Source organism: Brachyhypopomus gauderio, chromosome 8 (genome assembly GCF_052324685.1).
Source record: "Brachyhypopomus gauderio isolate BG-103 chromosome 8, BGAUD_0.2, whole genome shotgun sequence".
In the NCBI taxonomy this organism is placed as follows: domain Eukaryota; kingdom Metazoa; phylum Chordata; class Actinopteri; order Gymnotiformes; family Hypopomidae; genus Brachyhypopomus; species Brachyhypopomus gauderio.
Genome location: NC_135218.1, coordinates 20,937,729 through 20,957,140, shown reverse-complemented (window position 1 = coordinate 20,957,140; position 19,412 = coordinate 20,937,729). Strand labels below are relative to the sequence as shown.

Below are 19,412 nucleotides of genomic sequence, written 5' to 3'. Positions count from 1 at the left end.
TGCTGTTAGCTTCATGGAACTGGGTGACCTGTTGGAGTCCTTATGGCTGTTAGCATGAGATTGGACGCACAGGACTAAGCACGTCTAAAGGGCCTTAGTCTTTAGAGTGTTTGGGGTTAGGTGCCTTGCTTAGGGGCACCTCAGTCATGGCCTCAGACCTGTGAATCGAACCCACGAGCCTCCAGTCACAAGACCAGTTTTCTTCCACCAGACCAAACATTCACAAAAGACAGGAAATTGATTCTGTAGGTTTCTTTAATGAAATTGTGAACAAGATCAGATAAAAATGCAAGTACAAAATAAAGCCGTAATTCAGTATTAAGGAAGAGAGTTCGCATGAGAAACCCATGATTTAACGGCACACTTGTACTCCAATGGGACCAAACCGCAGTGGCTCATTAGCATAAGAGACGAAGGCCAAGAGAAGACCAGACCAATACCGGGAGTTACTCAGGCAGCAGAAAGACACCGAAGAGCTTTCCAAAACATGTTCACTACCACAAGAGTCCATATTAAAATGCATACAGACCAAAACCATAAATCCCTCCACCAGACATCCATGAACATCCCATACTGAACTAAATTCAATGTTGGAAATACTGCAACCTACAAGAATTCAGTAAATTTTGGTTTTGACTTCTCCCACTGTGTAAACTTTACATGGATAATACTTTGAACGCAGGTGATGCCTAAACAGAGCTGCATGTGCCATCCACCAACCACAGCAAGCATGCATGTCTGCAAAGACAAAGATTTGTGAATTTGTGAGCAAAACAAAAAGGGTGAGAAACTACAGAATGGTGGAAAAATGGGAACAGATCAAAGTGCTTAACTACAAATTAATGGAAACATACTGATTAATGTGGGGGGTGTTGGAGGTCTATTAAAACCAGATAGGCTTTATTAGTCTGTATTTAAATATTTCAAAAGGCAGCAGTTAGAGGACAGAAGGGCAGCACAGGCCAGATGGCATCTGGAGTAAACTGGAGCAAAATCAGGTTTCCCCCATTCTGTCCCCAATACTGGACAGAAACCACTAGACCCACAAAAAGTAATTTTAAAGGGTATAAAATCCTGTCAAGATTGTTGGGCTTTAAACAGACATAAAATCAATAGGACTACATCTGCCATTGGCCACCACTTTTTAAAGAGTGCAGTAAAGGGAGTTTAGATTCAATGTTATAAATTTTGAATTAAAATCACTGTGCAAGTTGATTAAAAACTAGCAAGTTTTGTGCCATTAGTGGGTGAATGTACCAAAAACCCAGAAACCCGATGGCTTTTTTTAAGCATTTAATACTGAGAAGTTCATAGATTTGAGTCTGCAAGTCTTGGCAAGCTTCACATGTGATCTAGGCTAGGAAAAGGGGGGGGGGACCCAAAACAGACAGGAGCGCAGCAGTGGCAGGGAGAGGTCGGCTACTCAGGCGTTGGATCCGACGTTTCACTCATCACATCCACGTCCTCCTCGCTCTCCACACCGCCACGGGACACCACGCCACGGCGTACATTCAGAGAGAAATCCCCACCGCGCCTGCAGAGTGATCACAGCAGTTAGACGCTCGGCTGTGCAGCCTCTGGTGTAAACAAGGCTTAAGTGTAGTCAGCAAGAACATCTGCTGCAGTAGGTCAGCTGGTCCAGAATCTGAAGCGTTTCACCATATACTCCAAGTTATTGTACGAGTTGCCCATGGCATGGGTAGTGTGGTCATGATGTTGGGGGCTGGCGCAGTCCTACCTGACTTTGCTCTTCAGGTTGGTGACCTCACGGCGGAACGCCTCACTGGACTCCGTGGCCTCCTCCAGCTCCCTCTGCAGCTTCCTGCGGGAGGCGTTGGCCCGCGTGGACTCCTCCTCCGCCTCCTCCAACTGCCTCTTCAACTGCTTCGTTCGCAGGTTGGCCTTCTCCGCCTGAACGGGACCATTAACCTTTTCAGTGTCTCACACACGTTAACGCCAGTCGTCTGAAGCCCCAGAACATCCAGCCAGCCGGTCCGGATCAGAACCTTTATATCCCTAAAGCCATGTGCCTGGGTGTTCACACTGCAGAGCCGCGCTGCCGTTCACTCACCTGGTCTTTAAACTGCTCACTGTTGCGCCTTTCGTCCTCCACCTGCAGCAGAACCTCCTTCAGTCGCTTCTCAGCACGCCGCACCAGTTTGGCCGACTGCTGCTTCTCCCTGACACACGAAGGTCCCATTAATTGGACACAATGGCTGCTATAAACTGCTTTAAAAAATATATATATCCCACCAGTTCAGGCCGCACACAGAGCACTAGACGTCCTGCTTGCACCTACTTGTTCTCGATGTCCAGTTGCTCCTCCAGCTGGGCGATCTTGGCCTCCAGGGCTGTAATGGTGGACTTGTACTTGCTCTTAACCGAGCCTTCCAGCTCCTGCAGTTTAGCCTTCAGATCTTTGTTCTGGCGGTCTAGTTGTGAGCGCGCCCCCTCCAGGCGCTGGCTGTTACTGCGCTCAGCTGCAAGCTCAGTGCTCGACTGCTCAGCCTAATAATCAAACAGGCTCAACTTGGACGATTGTCAAATTTTTAGATTCCCAGTGTTCACTGTTTTAAAATGCTAGTTTTAATTAAAAAATGGCTGGTCTGTGGTTTTAGGTGGGCTTCAGGTCAGAAACTTCATCTGCTAAAACCAGATTTGGTGCGTGTGCACTCATGCTTTTACCATTCTCCTGGTTTAGTTTCTCATCACAAAACCAAGCAAGTTTGGATCTGGTGTCTCTCCGTACCTGCAGTGTGGCCTTCTTCACTCGGTCAGTCAGCAGTTCCATGCTGCTCTGCTCCTCTTCCAGCTCTTCCTCCAGCTGTGCGATACGAGCCTCCAACTTCCTCTTCTCCTCACTCATCATAGCCCTAACACACACACACACACGGTGAATCAGCCCGTTTTTAGTCCAACCTGCACTCTACACTACATCTGATGTACAGGGAGTATGTGTAGTGTTACTGTATGCCAGCGTGTGAGCACAGGCGCAACTCACATCTTGGAGCCGTTTCCGCTCAGCTCATCCTGCAGGTCGTCTCTCTCCTGCTGTGCCTGTTTCTTGGCACGTTCTGCAGACGCCACATCCTGCAATCACACAGACAGGATTCCAAATGGCTAGTTGCTCAAGTGTGCACGTGCGCGCGCTCGTGTTTGTGTGATGGTGACCTCATGCAGCTGCATGTTCTCAGCCTCCAGGCTCTTGAGTTTGCGCTCCGTCTCCTTGGCCTCGTTGATGGCAGAGTCCCTGGCCAAGCGGGCATCGTCCAGGTCTCGCAGCTGGTCTTTGAGCTGCGCCTACAAACACAGCATGACTAAATCATGAGTACAGGAAGCAAGGGCAGGGACCGCACTGGTGCATTTTGGGTAGTTGTAGTTTGCGGAGCATTTTTTTTTACCTGTAGTTTTTTGAGCTGTCTGAGGGCTTCGTCACGGGCCTTATTAGCCAGGTCAATCTGGGCCTCCAGGTCAGATAGATCCATCTCCAGCTTCTTCTTCGCAGACACAGCCTGGGCCCTCTGCTTCCGTTCATCCTCCAGCTCCGTCTCCATCTCACGCACCTAACACACACACACACACACTCTCTGTACAGCTTCCCAGTTCGGACCCTTTGGAGGTCTTATGAAGTCTCAGCACCAAACGGCAAGTTCCAGCACGAGCCCATTCTTCATGTCTCATTCTGACACAAAGAACCATAACCCAGCACTTTACAAAATACTCTAGCAAGTACTACTGTTTGTGATGTACCTGAGCTTGGGGGTTTTACCATTACATACAATGACACCGTCTGCGTGTGTTTAAGCAGGCCTGCTGCTTGAAGATGGGTGCTCACACACCTGCTTGACCAGCTGCTTCCTCTTCTCCTCTCCCTGCTCGTCTCTGCCCTGGAGGTCGCGCTCAAACTGGGCTTTGAGGGCCTGCAGGTTCACCTCCAGACGCAGCTTGGCATCCTCGGTCAGCTGCAGCTCATCCTCCAGTTCCTCCAGCTGGGTCTTCATCTCCTCCACCTGCTGTTCCAGCGTCCGCTTCGCCCGCTCCAGCTCATGTACCTGCAACCGTGTACAGAACCTCAGCTGAAGACCATATTTCAGGAGACACCACCCATTTTATCTTTAAGCATACCAAGATATGACTGCAGAATCTCAGAGTACTTCACATGCACGTAAAATACACGGATAGCTCTAGAAAGGACCACCTACAAATGCAAGAAGTGCTTTGTGTTATGGAAAGACCTTCTCAAGTGCAGGATCCTGCAGCAATACGTACACTCTTGCCAACATCGTCCTTGGAAGAGACCAGGTCCTCCATCTCTGCTCGGAGCAGCTTGTTGGTTCGGTCCAGTTCGCTCCGCTGATCCGCAAGGGCCTCAAGTTCCCGGGCGAGAGTCAGAGCCTTCGTCTCCTTCTCACGGGCCTCCGCCTCAGCACGGTCTCGCTCCTCAGCGTAACGCGAGGACACACTCTTCTCCTCCGCCAGCATCTGAGGACGACACAAGTGAGCATAAGGAATACAGGTGACTGAACCAGTGCAGGTGAGCCAGAGATTCCACTAGTTTTAGTACCATAATCCACTCGCACAAAATTCCAACTCTAATTAGGCATCACCATGACATGGCAACACTTAATATCCATGAATCCATTCTGTTACACAACATACTTGGTTTGGACCAGTGTGGACCGTAGGGTCAGTGAAGGGAAACTATGGTCACGTGGGTGTGGTAGTGCTCCTGAGCTCAGGATGAAACCTGCTCAAAATCGGCCCTCCCCCCGTACCTGGTCAAACTTCTTCTGTTTCCTCTCGAGCTCCTGGACGACCTGGCGGAGCTGGTCCTGACCCACCAGCAGGTCGTCCAGCTCGCGCTGCAGACGGCTCTTGGTCTTCTCCAGCTTGTCGTAGGCGGAGTTCTTCTCCTCCAGCCCCTGGGCCATGGCCTCCAGCTCCCTCTGCAACTTCCTCTTCCCCTCCTCAGAGTTCTCCAGAGTTGCTGCCTCCTGCTCCGCCTTCTTCCTCATGTCCATTAACTTGGGAATAAGTTAAAAACAGTTTTAAAAATATTGACTTGGTGCATGAATATTCCTTTTGCATTCACCAATGTTGAACTTTATTTTATAGTGTTCGTCAAATGCTTGGTTTTAAGTGCCATTTTTTTTTAACCAACATGGACTTCTAGATACCAGAATGCTTGTACATACCCCATCTTAGTGTGGTAGCATAATCTATTGTGGGTAGTGGCATTTCAACACCTCATCGCACATTTAATTTTTGCTACTTTTTATGCTGTTAATAATTGTTAAACTTCAGTGCACATTTCAGTTCAAGAAAACGATCCCACTGACCCAACACAACATACAATGGCTTTACTGTTAAGTTAATCTGGAAAATTGAGCTACCACAAATATTCTTTGAAGCAGTCAACACATCAGAATTAGAGGTTGTATCATGGAGCCCCAAATAAGTATATTAAATCTATATAAACCTAGTTCTTCGGCTTTAAATGATTTGTGCCCAGGGTTTGCCCCGTCTACGCTCACCTGTGCTTGGGCGGAGCCGGGCTCTCAAGCAGCAACCTCACCTGTGCCTGAACGGTATGGAGTTGCTTCTCCACACTCTTCTTGCTCTCCTCTTCCTCCTCCAGCTGCTCCTTCAGTCGGTTCTGGTCGTCCTCCAACTGCCGGAGGCGGGTGGAGAACGCCAGTTTCTGCCTCGTCTCCTCCTGGAGTAGACCCTGCAGCACACCGTTTGGTTTTACTTCCATTTTCATGGATGAAGGATGTCAGTCACTTCTAGAGTACACTACCCTACTGAAAATGGTTTGTGTGGGCGTTACCTGCGTATCTTGAAGTTGAGACTCCACAGAAGACCAGTCTTTGGCTGCTTTGATGGACTTGCTCTCTACCTCAGCCAGAGTGCTGCTCAAACCATCCAATTCCAACTGAACACAGGGGGAAAATAAAAGTAGTCACAAGGATTCAAATCTAAACCAACCTGCAACTCCCCACACAACACTAAGATTTGAGTCCAATCATTCGATGAGGCAGCCGTGACATTTAAAGTCGAATACAAACTTCATATACAAAGTTTGGCGGAGCTGCATTCTGCCGAGCCCTGGGGATCTCGCCCACCTGCAACTTCGTCACTTTGTCGGTGAGCTCCTTCTTCTGCCGCTCGCTCTCGCCATATTTGAGCTGCACCTCCTGCAGCTGGGCCTCCGCCTTCTTCCGCCGGTGCTCCGAGTCGTTCTTGCTCTGGGAGACTGACTGCAGTTCAATCTGCAGCTCATTGCGTTCGCTCTCCAGGGCTTGCTTGGTCTTCTCCACAGATGCCTTGTTCTGCAAGACACAGCAGTGCATAGATGCATGTAGGATTTACTGTATGGGGTAGGAGCTAGTTAAACAGCAATAGGCAGGTGGGCTTCAGGACTGGGCAATACGTGTAAACATTTACCCTCTTGGCCTGCTCGAGTTGTTCGTTGAGCTCCTCAAAGGCCTGCGTGTGCTTCTGCCGCATTTCAGTGAGAAGCTGTTCGTGTGACTGAGCTTCATCGTCCAGAGTCTTCTTCAGCTGTGCCACCTCAGACTCCCTCTTTGCTCTGTCAAACAGGTTAGCAGTTAACACGGGGGGGTGGGTGGACACCGTTTCTATCAAAGCTAATCTGAAATGAGTCCCTCAGTAATTCAGATGTTGGCATGTTCATGATGGCATACCTGAGCTCCTGCTGGGCTGCAGTGGAATCCAGAGTGTCCTCCAGTTCGGTCTTCAGGGCCTCCAGTTCCTCGCTCAGGTCGCGTCGCTGCTTCTCAGCTTTGCTCCGAGCAGCTTTCTCCAGCTCCAGATCCTCTTGCAGCTCCGTCAACTGAGCCTCAAGCTCCCGCACCCTCTTCTGTGTGGCGTTTCTCAGAGCGACTTCCTGCTCCAACCTGGAGGGGGCAGCAGAGAGGCATGCACACAGTGAGATGTGTAGTAGTGCTGGTCTGGAGCAGCAGGGAGTCTACAAGCAGAATTGCAAAATGCTGCTCTAGCAGACAACGGAGGTTGAAGTGGGATGTCTGGGTTACGGTCAGCCACTTCCGTGAAGACCTTCACACCACCTGGTCAGTGCAGCCTGCAGCTCCTCCTCTTTCTTGGCAAGTTGAGCGCGGAGTTCTGCGATCTGGGCCTGCAGTTCAGCAATCTGGTCATGGAGCTCGGTGGAGTCACCCTCCAGCTTCCGTCTGTTCTTCTCAAGCTCTTGTCGCGTCTTCTCCTCACGACGCAGACGGTCTGCCGGGGAGGTGAACATTCAGTATGACCGCAAATTGGTCACTGAGCATTTTTGTGGTATGTGTAGACACGCTGCACACCTCAGCCTATACAAGCTTCATCATCCCACATTTGCCCCACCTTCATTGCTGGCCAAATCAGTCCTCTCCACTCACCCTCAAGGTCAGTGATCATGGCTTCATGTTTGTTCTTCAGTTTCTGCAGACTCTTGGACTTCTCTTCCTCCTCAGTCAGGTTTGAGCTGAACTCAGAAATCCTCTCCTCCATCTGTTTCTTCTCCTGATTTCACACCAACAAAAAGCACAAGTGGTTTCATCAAAACCAGACAGACATGCCTTAAATTAGCCGTTACAGTACATCTGTACAGCTGCATTTTCGTTATAGACCAGCTAAGTTCTAGTTAACTTGAAAAAAATACCAAAATGTCCATTTGCGAGAATTATAACTGCAGAGAGTTTGTAGGGTCCTTTTGAAAGACTGTTGCCCATTACTGGCAAACTTGGGTATCCAACCTTTAGGAGTTTGGCATTCTGGTCCTCCATCACCATGAGGTCCTCATCGAACTTCTTCAGCTTAGCTTCTAGCGTGACCTTCTCCAACTGCAGTTTCTGCCGGGCACCTTCCTCCTCATCCAGTTGCTGCTCCAAGTCCTGAGTGTGAGCAAGATGAAAGTATGTATATGATGGATTCCTTGGTCATGCCTTCATATCAAATGGATAAAATTGGATCAGGGTTGACCTATACCAGCTCTCTTTGCAGGGAAATTATTGGTTAAGGGATATCTGGGCAAAGTCATTCACATTTTGGGGCCCACCTCAGCCAAATCATGAACACTAAATATATCTGGTACATTGGAGAAGAGGATTTAGAAGGAATGCGTGCCAGCTGATTGACCTTGAGGACACTGCTCAAAGCTCTACCATGTCCGTTCCCTCTCCCTGCCCACTCACAGTGATGTTCTGCTGCATTTTCTTCTTCTCGGTCTGAAGGTGGACAACACGCTCTTCCTCTTCCTCCACTCGGGACTCAAGGTCATGCAGGATATCTTCCAGCTCCTGCTGCCGGGAAGCCAGGCGAGCCCTCATCTCCTCGGCCTCCGCACACAGCTCCGTCTCCGCCTGCAGCTGCTCCTGCAGGGCCAGCTTCTCTGCGTTCAGCTGCAACAAAGGCATTGGGATACATGAACTGCAGGTGCACATGCATTACAGGAGTAGGTGATGTTGCAGGTGCAAGACGTACCTGTTGATGCTTGGACTCGTACTCCTGGAGCTGCTCCTCAATTTGCAGCTGCTTCTCCTTCACCTTTTCCAGCTCCTCATCTTTGGCCTGCATCTCCTCCTCCTTTCTGGTCACCTCCAGGAGAGGCTTCACCTGCACGTGTGCACACAAACACACTTGTTCCATCTATACATATGCATCAATATATTCAAGACTATGGTTACACAATATATCCAGTTTCCTTGAATCAGACAGGAGTCACACCTTGGTGAAGAGCCTCCACCACTGCCAGTTCCTGAGCTTGAGGTAGGCAGCACAGTTCCTCTGGATCACCCTCATAGCAGTGAGCTGCAGCTGACGCTTAGCAAATGCCCTGCAGTGAACAACCACACCAGTCAGCCTAGCTGCACTGCATCAAATGAGCAACCCTCCTGCCACATTTTAGATGCCCGTAGTCTTTAAAAACAACCGATATCCAAAGTTCACAAAGCATTCATAAAACGATGCCTTACTTCCTAGCAACATAGCCACGACACCAGGCCTGGAACTTGATGATTACATCTGTGATTTTTAGGTCACGCTCCTCCTCGAGGTGGGCCAGAACTCCAGCCCGGAAGAAAACTTTGCTTTGGCCAATCCGGTACAGGTTAGAATCCAGCTCGAGAGCTTTGATCTAATAGAAGGCAAGGTAATAAGATGCCAACTACAACAATGTCAATGGATGTTTAATATTCATAGAATAAAGGATTTTACCATTAGAACACAGGCCTGCTTGCCATCCATAAAGCCCTTGGGTATTGCATTGGGGGTGAGAAGTTCGTATCTGAAAAGAGAATGGGTCATGCACCAAATGTAGTGTAGGTGGCACTTGGTGTAAAGTCCATGTGAAGATTGTACCTCTGTCTGAACTCCTGGAAGACGATGCGGTTGGGGAAGCCCTGTCTGCAGATCCTGATGCCTTCCAGAACTCCATTACACTTCAGTTGGTCTAGAACCAGATGGGGCTCCAGTTTCCCAGCCTGCAGTTGGAAGGAGATAAAAAGTGAAAAAATGTGCAGAGATATGAACCAGCTCTGGGCCAATTTGAGGCAGGGAGTTCATCCGATTCCCCCCCCCCCCCCCCACTTTAGTACACCTGACATTCATGGCCTTTCTAAAGTTGTACCTTACTCATGAATTTTAGTTTATAGCTGGGAGCTTATCTAGAGACCTGCCCCCGTCTATTCCAATTCCAGCCTCAAACAGGTGGGTCTGCTTACTGGGCTGATCAGGCCTGTGGGTGCAGCAATTGAAGGTTCCCATCATACCTTCTTCTCGTGGTTAGGGATAATGCAGCGGACGAAGTTGGGGTTGGTGTTTCGGAGCGTGGTCATCAGGTTGGTCAGCTGCTCTTTGTAGAGCTGCCCCACAGTCCGGAACATTCCCTTTCGGGTTTTAAATGCTCCGTGGGCAGAGTCTGCCATTCCTGCCACCTTATCCAATCCTACAATTCTGTCAACTGAAGTGTGGAGAAAAGTGCATGCCATCAGAAATGGGGGACTTTGTATACATACACAAGGTCACAAATGCCTCAGATGACCTCTTTGGGGCCCATCATGAAAGGCAGAATTACTGAGCATAGTTCATTTTAGTCAGTGATTGAACCATGGGTGGGTTGTCCTACCATCTTTCCAGAGCTCGGACACAAATTTGTCTGATGACTGGTTCAGCAGGTTAGTCACGTTGTCGTTCAGAGGGTCCATGTTCTTCATCAGCCACTCATCTGCTTTATAGTCAACCTGATTAAGACGACACCAGTGAGCAACTATAGAAGATCCTCTTTGCCTTAGCGTCCCCATCCAGCACAACCTATACCCTCCCCCAAAAGCAAGTTGTTGCTTTCTGAATTAAGTCCTGCATTCCTTGCTGCTCTCTGAAGTCATGACACGTACCTTGCCAGCATAGTGAATAATGCTGAAGTCTGAGTCATCTTTGAGTTTCTTTGCTTTCTGGAATTTGGGGTGGTTCCCCTGTTCCTGAACCACTTTCTCCACAAAGCTTTTATCAGTGGCTTTGGGAAACCAGCATTCCTCATCCAGCAGGGCCAGGATTCCTGGAGGTGCCGCCTAGGGAAGAGAAGAACCATGAGACCCAGAAGCAAAAGTTGATGCTGTAAATGGACTCAAAAGTTGATCAACTAAAACCAGTCATGTATTAACTTCGAGTCCTCGTACAGTGGTCATTCCCAACCCTTCTCAAGTCACTAGCAGCTATAAAGGTTTAAACTGTGGAAACTGAAACCGGTTACAGAAAAGGTGTTGGTCACAATTAAGGTTTCAGTTCTTGTGAAGGACTTCACATAAAAGTATCAAGAGTGGGGTGAAAAATGGTACCGGTTTCTCAATGAGTTCAATGCAGGGCTGCAGGTCGAGGCCGAAGTCGATGAAGCTCCACTCGATGCCCTCGCGCTGGTACTCCTCCTGCTCCAGAATGAACATGGTGTGGTTGAAGAGCTGCTGGAGCTTCTCGTTGGTGTAGTTGATGCACAGCTGCTCAAACGAGTTCAACTAGAGAGAAAAAAATAAAAAATAAAAAAATAAAAAAGTTGCATTATTTATATATCCATGTTAACTGTTGGTTCACAAGTCAACATTATCCAAAACCACCCTCAACCCACAGTTTACCTCAAAAATTTCAAAGCCAGCAATATCCAAGATTCCGAGGAAGGAGGCCCCCTGACGTTTGGTGCGGTCCAGAGCCTTGTTGATACGCGTGACCAGCCAGCGGAAGAGGCGTTCGTAGGTGGCTTTGGCCAACGCCTCCACCGCAAACTCTGCCTGCTCCTGTGTCTGAGCCTTCTGCACATAGTCCCGCCCCACCTTGATCCGTGGTGACAAGATGGCCCGCGTGAAGTCCGTCACGTTCATGCCCAGAAGGTGAGAGACTTTCTGTGCCGCTAGGAGGGGAGCCAGTTGACAAATTATTGTATTACTTTGTAATGTGCAAAAACAGCATGACTAAATACATGTAAATTTAATGAGGTTACCTGTATCATCAGGCATAGAGGCCTGGTCAGAGTTGCGCTCCTTCTTGAAGCTCATGTTTCCTAGCTGCAGAACTGCAGAGACGACCTTCAGCATCCCTGAGAGAACAAAGCCAATATGCAGCAAGTATTCAAACCAAATATCACGTGTGATGAGTGCAAAATGAATAAAACCCACAAAACTGTAAAGCAAATTGCCAGAGATAAACAAATGAAGATATTGCAAGTTTCGTAACCTGTCTGCTCGTCCTCAGGAATACTCATTATTCTGAAGGCATCCATGGTATCGCCATAAATGTCCCGATCCTGCTGCCCTGGGATAGTCACCTTCCCGTTGGACAGGAAACGATATTTACTGAAGTCTTCCAGACACAGTTCAGCTGGGAGGGAGGTTTGGGGGGGGGGGGTGTAGAAGACATTGCATCCGTTAAATTTCAACCACCTACATGACATTCTACTGACTGGCACTACAAAGCCTTGAAATACATCCAAGCCATTTAGTCCTGCATCTAGAGTGCATCTGTAGATGACGAACAGTTCACAAGTGACCTAAAAAGGGTAGTAGACCAACACCACTTGTGGACAAAATTGCCTGGACTGGTGAATTATTATTAAGTTTAGCAGTTTTCTTACAGCGTAGTTTGTCACCAGCCCCTGAAAGCAGGTAATAGAAGATGTGGAAGGACCTCTCCTCTTTGGCCTGTCTGATGGCGCGAGATTTCTCCAGCAGGTCTGTGCGGCGACTTGTAAAGGAAGAAATGGAGAGACTGCAGATTCTCAGTGGCAGGAACCACAATACCCAAAGAATTCCAAGTGAGACTGCCCAACCAGGAACAATGCAATTTGCCTTCCAGTATGACCAGAAAGGATACACGTTTCAATGTTTGCTCCAACAATGTAGCCATTGACATCAAAGTTGATCCTAATGAACTTTCCCTGGAGGAGGAAATGAGAAGTTGAGGCAGTGTTCTGGAGTATTACCACCAGTGCAGACGCATTTCCCCTTCACTGAGTTTCCTTACTCTCTTCCCTTCTACAAATCAGCATGTAGGAATTGGACATAATCTCATCTACAATTCCCCTTTAGAATGATCAATTTCACAAGGCTAGATTGGTGGTACAGAAGTGTCCTTACAAAGCGCGAAGAATTGTCATTCTTCACTGTCTTGGCATTGCCAAAGGCCTCTAGAATAGGGTTTGCCTGCAGCAGTTGTCTCTCAAGCTCCCCCTAGTGGATAAATAGTAATGACAGACATACATTGGAGAAAAAGCAGTTACTTTCCACCAGAGCTTAAACCATTAGACACTCACCCCCTGAGCTGGGTTAGTAAAAATGCTATAGATGTTAAAAACAGACAGACATTCTCCCCCAAGTACTACCTTATAAACCATATAGAAGGTCTTATCAGGTTATGCACCTTATCTGCATCTTAAAACAGTCTACTGACAAGACAAAATGAATGATTTTTATATGGAGAGCTGAAAGAAGCAAGAACAGAAATTGAGAAAAAGAGGGTGGATAACTCACATGGGTCAGACTACTGCTGCTCTGGAGGAGGAAGAAAGAAACGTCAGCATAAATGACACTGAAGAGCAGCAAAGGCCCTCAACGCTGGAACAGTGTTCCACTGCACTTATGGGGGCGTGGCCAAGTTGGCTCCACCTTAACTGCATCCACAGTGGAACACTCCGCTCTGGACCCATTACATTCGCAGTGGATTAGTCAGCACTGCCCCCCCCCTGCATGGGAGCTGCCAGTTTCATGCCACTATGACTGCAGTAGGGCAGTGAGCTCTGCCTCCAGTACAGCTGTTGAGGCAGAACCGTGTGCTAGTGGGGGCCTGTGCTACGGTCATGCCCACTACAGCACACATCTGCAGGTCTGGGCACGACCATGGAATGTAAATGATAGATCTCAGCACCATAACCTAGGACTGAGCTTTAACACAATGACATCCAGACATGTCCAGAATTTCCAAAAATATCTTGAAACAAGTCCAATACGTTTGATCACACTCCGAGCAGATGAAGCGGACACAAAGCACAGACAAGGGAGACGCAGATCAGTCGGACTTACGGGGTCCTTCTTCGTCTTTGATGATGATGCAACAAACGCCAGGTACTGAATAACCTTTTTTGTGTTCTCGGTTTTTCCTGCTCCAGACTCCCCACTGCAGATCAAATAAGAAAACTGGGGTCACACCCCCACACCTCAAAGCAGCATTTACCAAGACACTTCTAGAAACACACGCAAAGTCAATGCTCACGTGCACAGGATGGACTGATCCTCACGATCTGATGGACACAGAAGTAAACAAAAAACCAAATGATCAACATTCAGAAGAAGGAACACCAGACCTCCATCAACTGAGCTCATTTACCAGATTAATGACCATATTTACCTACCAAGTAACCGCGTGTGTAAACATACCTTGCATCATGCTCCTGTAGGCAGTGTCCGTGATGGCGTAGATGTGGGGGGGCATCTCGTGTCTCTTCTTGCCCTTGTACATATCTATGATCTCCTCAGAGTAGATGGGCAGGTGCTTATAGGGGTTGATTACCACACAGAAGAGCCCCGAATATGTCTGAGCAGCGAGAGAGAGAGAGAGAGAGAGAGAGAGAGAGAGAGAGAGAGAGAGAGAGAGAGAGAGAGAGAGAGAGAGAGAGAGAGAGAGAGAGAGAGAGAGAGAGAGAGAGAGAGAGAGAGAGAGAGAGATTAATAATTCTTTGGCCAGAGGAGAACAGGCCTCCTCAGCCTTGGTTCTTCTCAAGGTTTCTTCTCATGGTTCTTCTGAAGCTTTCCCTCAACTGTTACTTTTTCTTGCACGTTAGTAGCCTGGACCCAGAATTTGAAATGCTACTGTGACTATATACCCATTGTGCACATGTATCCATGTACAAGAGCAGCAGAAGTTTCAGTGGGCCGTTGACCAATGACTGATTAATGCACACAAGTGTAGAAATATTTACCAAAAGCTACACAATTTCTGGTTCTTCATTTCCAATTTGGCTTTTTAGAAGTAGAGATGGCTGCAAACATCTCACTTCCAGAAGGTTCCACTGTGCCACTTTAAACACTTGCAGAATCATGATGTAGCATTTCCCATCAGAATGTCTGCTACATTAAACACATGGCTGACCACTGCTCCTACACACTTGGTTTAACCAAATTTTAAAAAAGTGTTAACCTTTACCGAGTGATCTGACTTTCTGTAACCTGCGTGTATGCTCTCTTGCATTAGGGGGGTTGCATGTGTCAAACCCTAGACGTCAGATTGGCTACCATGTAGGTCAATCAAAATACAACCGTCAGTGCAGATGGACGATAGCCCGTCATTCATCCACTACTTTTTAATGTCAGTCGATCGCGATTGACATTATGGGCACCCCTGGTGTAGCGGGTTGGTAACTCACGTAGATGAGGCCGGAGTAGTATCTCTCCCTCAGGTTGTGCAGCACGGAGGCTTCATTCAGGCAGGTGAGCTCGGCCATGTCCTCCACCTTGCTGAACTTGGGTGGGTTCATCTTCTGGATGTCGTCCTTGTTGACCTTGACCTTTTTGCCAGAGTCAGAAAGCTCCACAAGGCACTCGTCCCCCTTCTCCTCTTTAACAGAGCCCGCCTCAAAGCCATGCTTCTCCGACGGCACCCACACAAGCTTCTTGGAGGCCCAGTCAGCCTGTGCCAGGGGGTCGGTGACCATGCTGCGGTCGCCGTACAGGAACCTCTCCGCGTCAGACATAGTGGCTTTAACTGAGGGTGAGAATCACATTTATAAACCTTTCAGAAGTGTGGTGAAGAGAAGGTATAGACAAGGACAAAAATGAAATAAGATTTATTCTTCCCTCAAATACAAACACAGGTGTGACAGCATTGTTCCAGAATTCCCCACATTCCTGTCGTCATTCCAAATCATCCCACGCCAATGTGTGCTTGACTTCCCAAACCAACACCATGAAGACAAACACTGGGGCAAACATGGCGGGAGAAGAGTCCCTAATGCTTAGACACTTCAGCTCATCACGGCTCTGCCCGAGAGCAAGAGAGGTGTGCATCAGACAAGAGGTGCAGTTGAGAGTCCCAGGACAGAAAGCGTTACTCTGGGGTAAAATTCCCGGGCAAGTTTGGACAGAAGACAACCACCTCATTATGCACCACACCCTACGTGCAGGTACACAGCACTACTTTTAAATACTCTCAATACAAGAGTATTTCCATTATACCAATATATACATTTAATCTGACCAACACCAAATGTTAAACTAACTCCAGCACAGTGCGGGGGAGAGGTTTCAGGCATGTGGAGAATCTAGGGCAGAGATGTATGGAGATACCACAGTGGAGATCACCACCAGTCCCTCATCTACATACAGCTGAAGGATGACTGCATGGTAGAAAGGTGATGAGATGTATGAGCATGGAGCAGGAACTTGGAGCCTCCACAGAGACGAGGTTAGAGGCAGAATAGCAGGATGCACGGGGGGCCTGTACTGCTCATAGCAGGCAGACAGTCTGGAGATAGGGACACAGCGCCTGAGATTTACGCTTCATGAATACCGCGTCATGAACACTCACTACTGCAGCTCAGATGCCGAGAGGATAGCTGTGGGCATTTATCAATCCATCTTGATATCCCTTCATCAGTGGTATTTCAGGTGGATAATGCCCCTGTGATAAGCTTGGAGCTCTCACTGAGCACACCAACACAGACATTGGCTCCATTTGGTATCAAATGGACTAGAACCTCCATCACCCTTCATGTTGGACAGCTCCAACATCATGTTGGACAAGCCCACCCCACTATAATACAGTCAAAACACGAACTCGAGATTGAAAACAGGGCAAGCCGTCACCACCAAGGAGGAACAGGAAATTACTTCACAATGTAAACGCACTTCCTCAAAAGTTTGTGGCAACTGGTAAAAGGTGAGAATGGAACAAGCGTATCGCGTGTACTTTTAAAGCTCATATTTAAAAGTACACGCTTCCTCACAGCAACACGTCAATACTGTGTACGCACGCGTGTAGTCAAGACAATGACAATATAGCCTACTGCTGACCAAAGAGGAAGACTGCACGATCATAATTTTATTCACACAAACAACTGTTGGGCAAGTTTACACAAACACACCCACTGTGCAGAAATGAGTTTAGAGTTACGATGAATGAATGCAGACTGCACGCATACCCTGATACACACACAGTATTGCAAGTAAGAAAAAAATAGGAATTTGCGCAAATCTGCCTTATGCAAACACACTCGAGATCAGGCGCACGCCTAATGTTAACAGTTAAGGCAGCAACTGGGATGATGGACTAATTACTGTGACAATTACTCCGCAGTTAGTCATTCCTAGAGTAAATGTAAATCATGACTAGAGGTTCAGGTGCGGGTTCTGAATGTCTGTCCCGAGGGCTCATAAAACTAGGGTGTGTCCGCTCCAAACCAAGTGGCGCTAGTTGTGCGCTGGGCGTGTAGAGTATCTACCTGATCCCCAGCGAAGGCGTTTATAGAAACGGTGAGCTTCAGAAGTGTAGATTAACGTGCGCCATTTATAGAACAGAGTGAAACACCTTTGTAAAGATTTCGTAAAATGTTATTGTACACTTAATTTTCCACTCATAAGCAGGAAAGTTAAACTAAAGGACAAAATGGCCAACCTCTCGTGAGACGTAGAGGTGCGTTATCTAATTCATGGGATTGTGATTCAGGTGCACACACAAACATGAACTCTCACTATATCGCAGTAGGTCACATCTCTGCCCAAACCGGTCATAATATGTGCGGATAACATCATGGATAAACATTAGTACGCCTGCGAAAGAAAACAAGCCTTTCAAAAGGTACACTGCATAGAACAATCTCAGGTGAGTCGATACACCAGCACAACTCACCTGATGCCTCCTCGCAGGTGTTGTTTCTCGTGAAAGCTCGATCTGCCTAAACTTTACGCCTGCAGGAAGAGCGTCTCAAGTGCTGCCGTCGAATCAGCAAAGTCACTGTTGGGTCTGGTCTCCTCGCTCCTCTTTCTCTCTACAAGCTCCTCTCTATCATTCCAGTCAGCTGTCTGGGCGTGGCCACAGACGATTTGACACGCCCAATTTTAAAACTCGACACGGGTGTCTGAAACTTGTTACACTAATTGGCCTTTGAATTAGCGCGGCGTTAACAGTATCAAAACAGCACAGTTTGCATTAGGTTCATACAGCAATATCTTAAATTGCTATTGCTTAGCATATTTGAGCATATAACCAAGTTAGCTCATGCTTTTAAAAAAATGCACCTTTTGGGTATGAATCAAGGTTATCACCTCGTGGAAATAGTTGTGTATGTATGTGTGTGTGTGTGTGTGTGTGTGTGTGTGTGTGTGAGAGAGAGAGAGAGAGAGTGAGTGAGAGAGTGAGTGAGTGGGTTAAGGAATGCAGTGCTCTGCCTATACCTGCAGCAACTGTGTTGTGAATTTCCACCTAAAGTGTGTATATGTGTGTGTATGTGGGGGGGGGGGGGGGTGTATAACTGTAGCAACATCTTTTAGTGCTACTTCAAATTAATAATGTGCTTGAAGAACACCAGACCTGAACCATTACTCAGCACCAGTACTGTATCTAACATCTTTACAGTTTATAGTAAAAAGCCTCATATCATATAAATCATGTGCAGTTTGCTTTAACATCCTACTGAGAGCCGGAATGCAGTTTCTCTCTGCTATTCACACTGACCTTCAGTCTCCACTATGACCTCTGCAGGTCAAAGTTCATTAAGGGGCTCTGGATACAGGGCAGGTCGAGGTGTGAGCAGCGGCGACAGGAGTGTCAGAACATGGTGGTGGGGGAGGGTCGGTACGGTGGACCAGAGGAGAGATCCACTAGACGCTTACCTGCAGCCAGGTGGGATCAGCCTGCCTTATAAGGCAAAAGCACAAGACGAACGCAGACGGCACACAGGAGGCGGGACTCATGGTCTGAAGTGTTAGGTTTCTTTACACAGCAAGCGGCCCACACACTAGTTCTCTTGCTTGCTTTCTGGAATCGGAGATAGTCAGATAAGATGCCACAGGCGGGCATGTCACTGCTTGACTACATGCCTGGTTAAAAGGATGAGCCAAAAGTCAGTGGAGCATCAGATCTCCACAGGCCAGAACTTCAGTCTGAGTGCTTGTGTTACTGTACTGTGTCCTGATGGTGCTTCTACGGCTGCTGGAACACAAAGCGGTCTGGCAGGTCTTTGCCAAACTCTCCTCTGTACCTGCTCTTGCTGGAGCTCCACACCCCCTACTGACATGACACTGGAGGCAGTGTATTCCTGCTACAAGAGGGCAACTTTGATTGGAATTTATTGGACAAACAGAAAATGTCAATGGCTGGTTCAGGGGTGTTGAACTGGATGGAGCCCTAAAATGGAACATTGAGTGAATATTGGGAGTGAAAACCCAAACTGAGAGACCCACGAACGGGGAGCCTCTGGTTACTCAAATCTTTTTCTCTCCTGATGGAAAGTTTGATGCACTCATCAATCAGACTGAAATGTCTGATACAGGTTGCACCATGTTGCCATGTGAAGTCCAGTGGAAGACTAAGCTCCACTATATCTATAGCTAGGGTTCTCTTTGTGTGGTGGTCTGTCGGGAGCTCCTGAGTGTTCGGCCGTGTTCTCTCTTGTTTTATGACTTTAAAGGAGAGTAAAGGTGAGGTAACTGTGATGTCATGTATGGTGGGTAGGGAGGTGGAGTGTCTGGGGCCGGACTGTGAGTCTCGGAGCACAGGGGGACACTGCTGGACATTACTGCACACGCACGCGTCTCAGAGCAGATCAGACAGACCAGCACATGTTGACTCAACACAACCGACAGACCATGGCCATGCTTAGTGTGGAGGCTTAACACTTTCTGTTAAGAGTGATAACGTCA

The 19,412-nt window shown here is 47.9% G+C and overlaps 1 protein-coding gene across 1 annotated transcript; it reads right to left on the bottom strand.

The window, feature by feature from the left end:
* Positions 1-237: 237 nt before the first annotated feature.
* On the bottom strand, positions 238-17,557 carry myh9a (myosin, heavy chain 9a, non-muscle). Its single transcript, XM_077015349.1, has 41 exons — positions 17,401-17,557; positions 14,921-15,258; positions 13,935-14,091; positions 13,771-13,798; positions 13,581-13,674; positions 13,032-13,052; positions 12,639-12,731; positions 12,376-12,439; positions 12,137-12,235; positions 11,740-11,883; positions 11,507-11,602; positions 11,145-11,416; positions 10,854-11,027; positions 10,413-10,586; positions 10,145-10,259; positions 9,789-9,979; positions 9,379-9,500; positions 9,235-9,304; positions 8,994-9,154; positions 8,746-8,854; positions 8,503-8,634; positions 8,214-8,420; positions 7,776-7,913; positions 7,419-7,542; positions 7,092-7,263; positions 6,708-6,920; positions 6,448-6,592; positions 6,126-6,332; positions 5,831-5,935; positions 5,576-5,728; positions 4,776-5,024; positions 4,270-4,482; positions 3,840-4,052; positions 3,402-3,563; positions 3,172-3,300; positions 3,002-3,090; positions 2,750-2,873; positions 2,300-2,508; positions 2,072-2,180; positions 1,739-1,911; positions 238-1,534 (listed from the first exon to the last, which is right to left on the bottom strand). The coding sequence occupies exons 2-41, from the start codon at positions 15,245-15,247 to the stop codon at positions 1,420-1,422; spliced, it is 5,892 nt and encodes a 1,963-aa protein (XP_076871464.1). The 5' UTR covers positions 15,248-15,258; positions 17,401-17,557; the 3' UTR covers positions 238-1,419.
* Between the last annotated feature and the right edge of the window lie 1,855 nt (positions 17,558-19,412).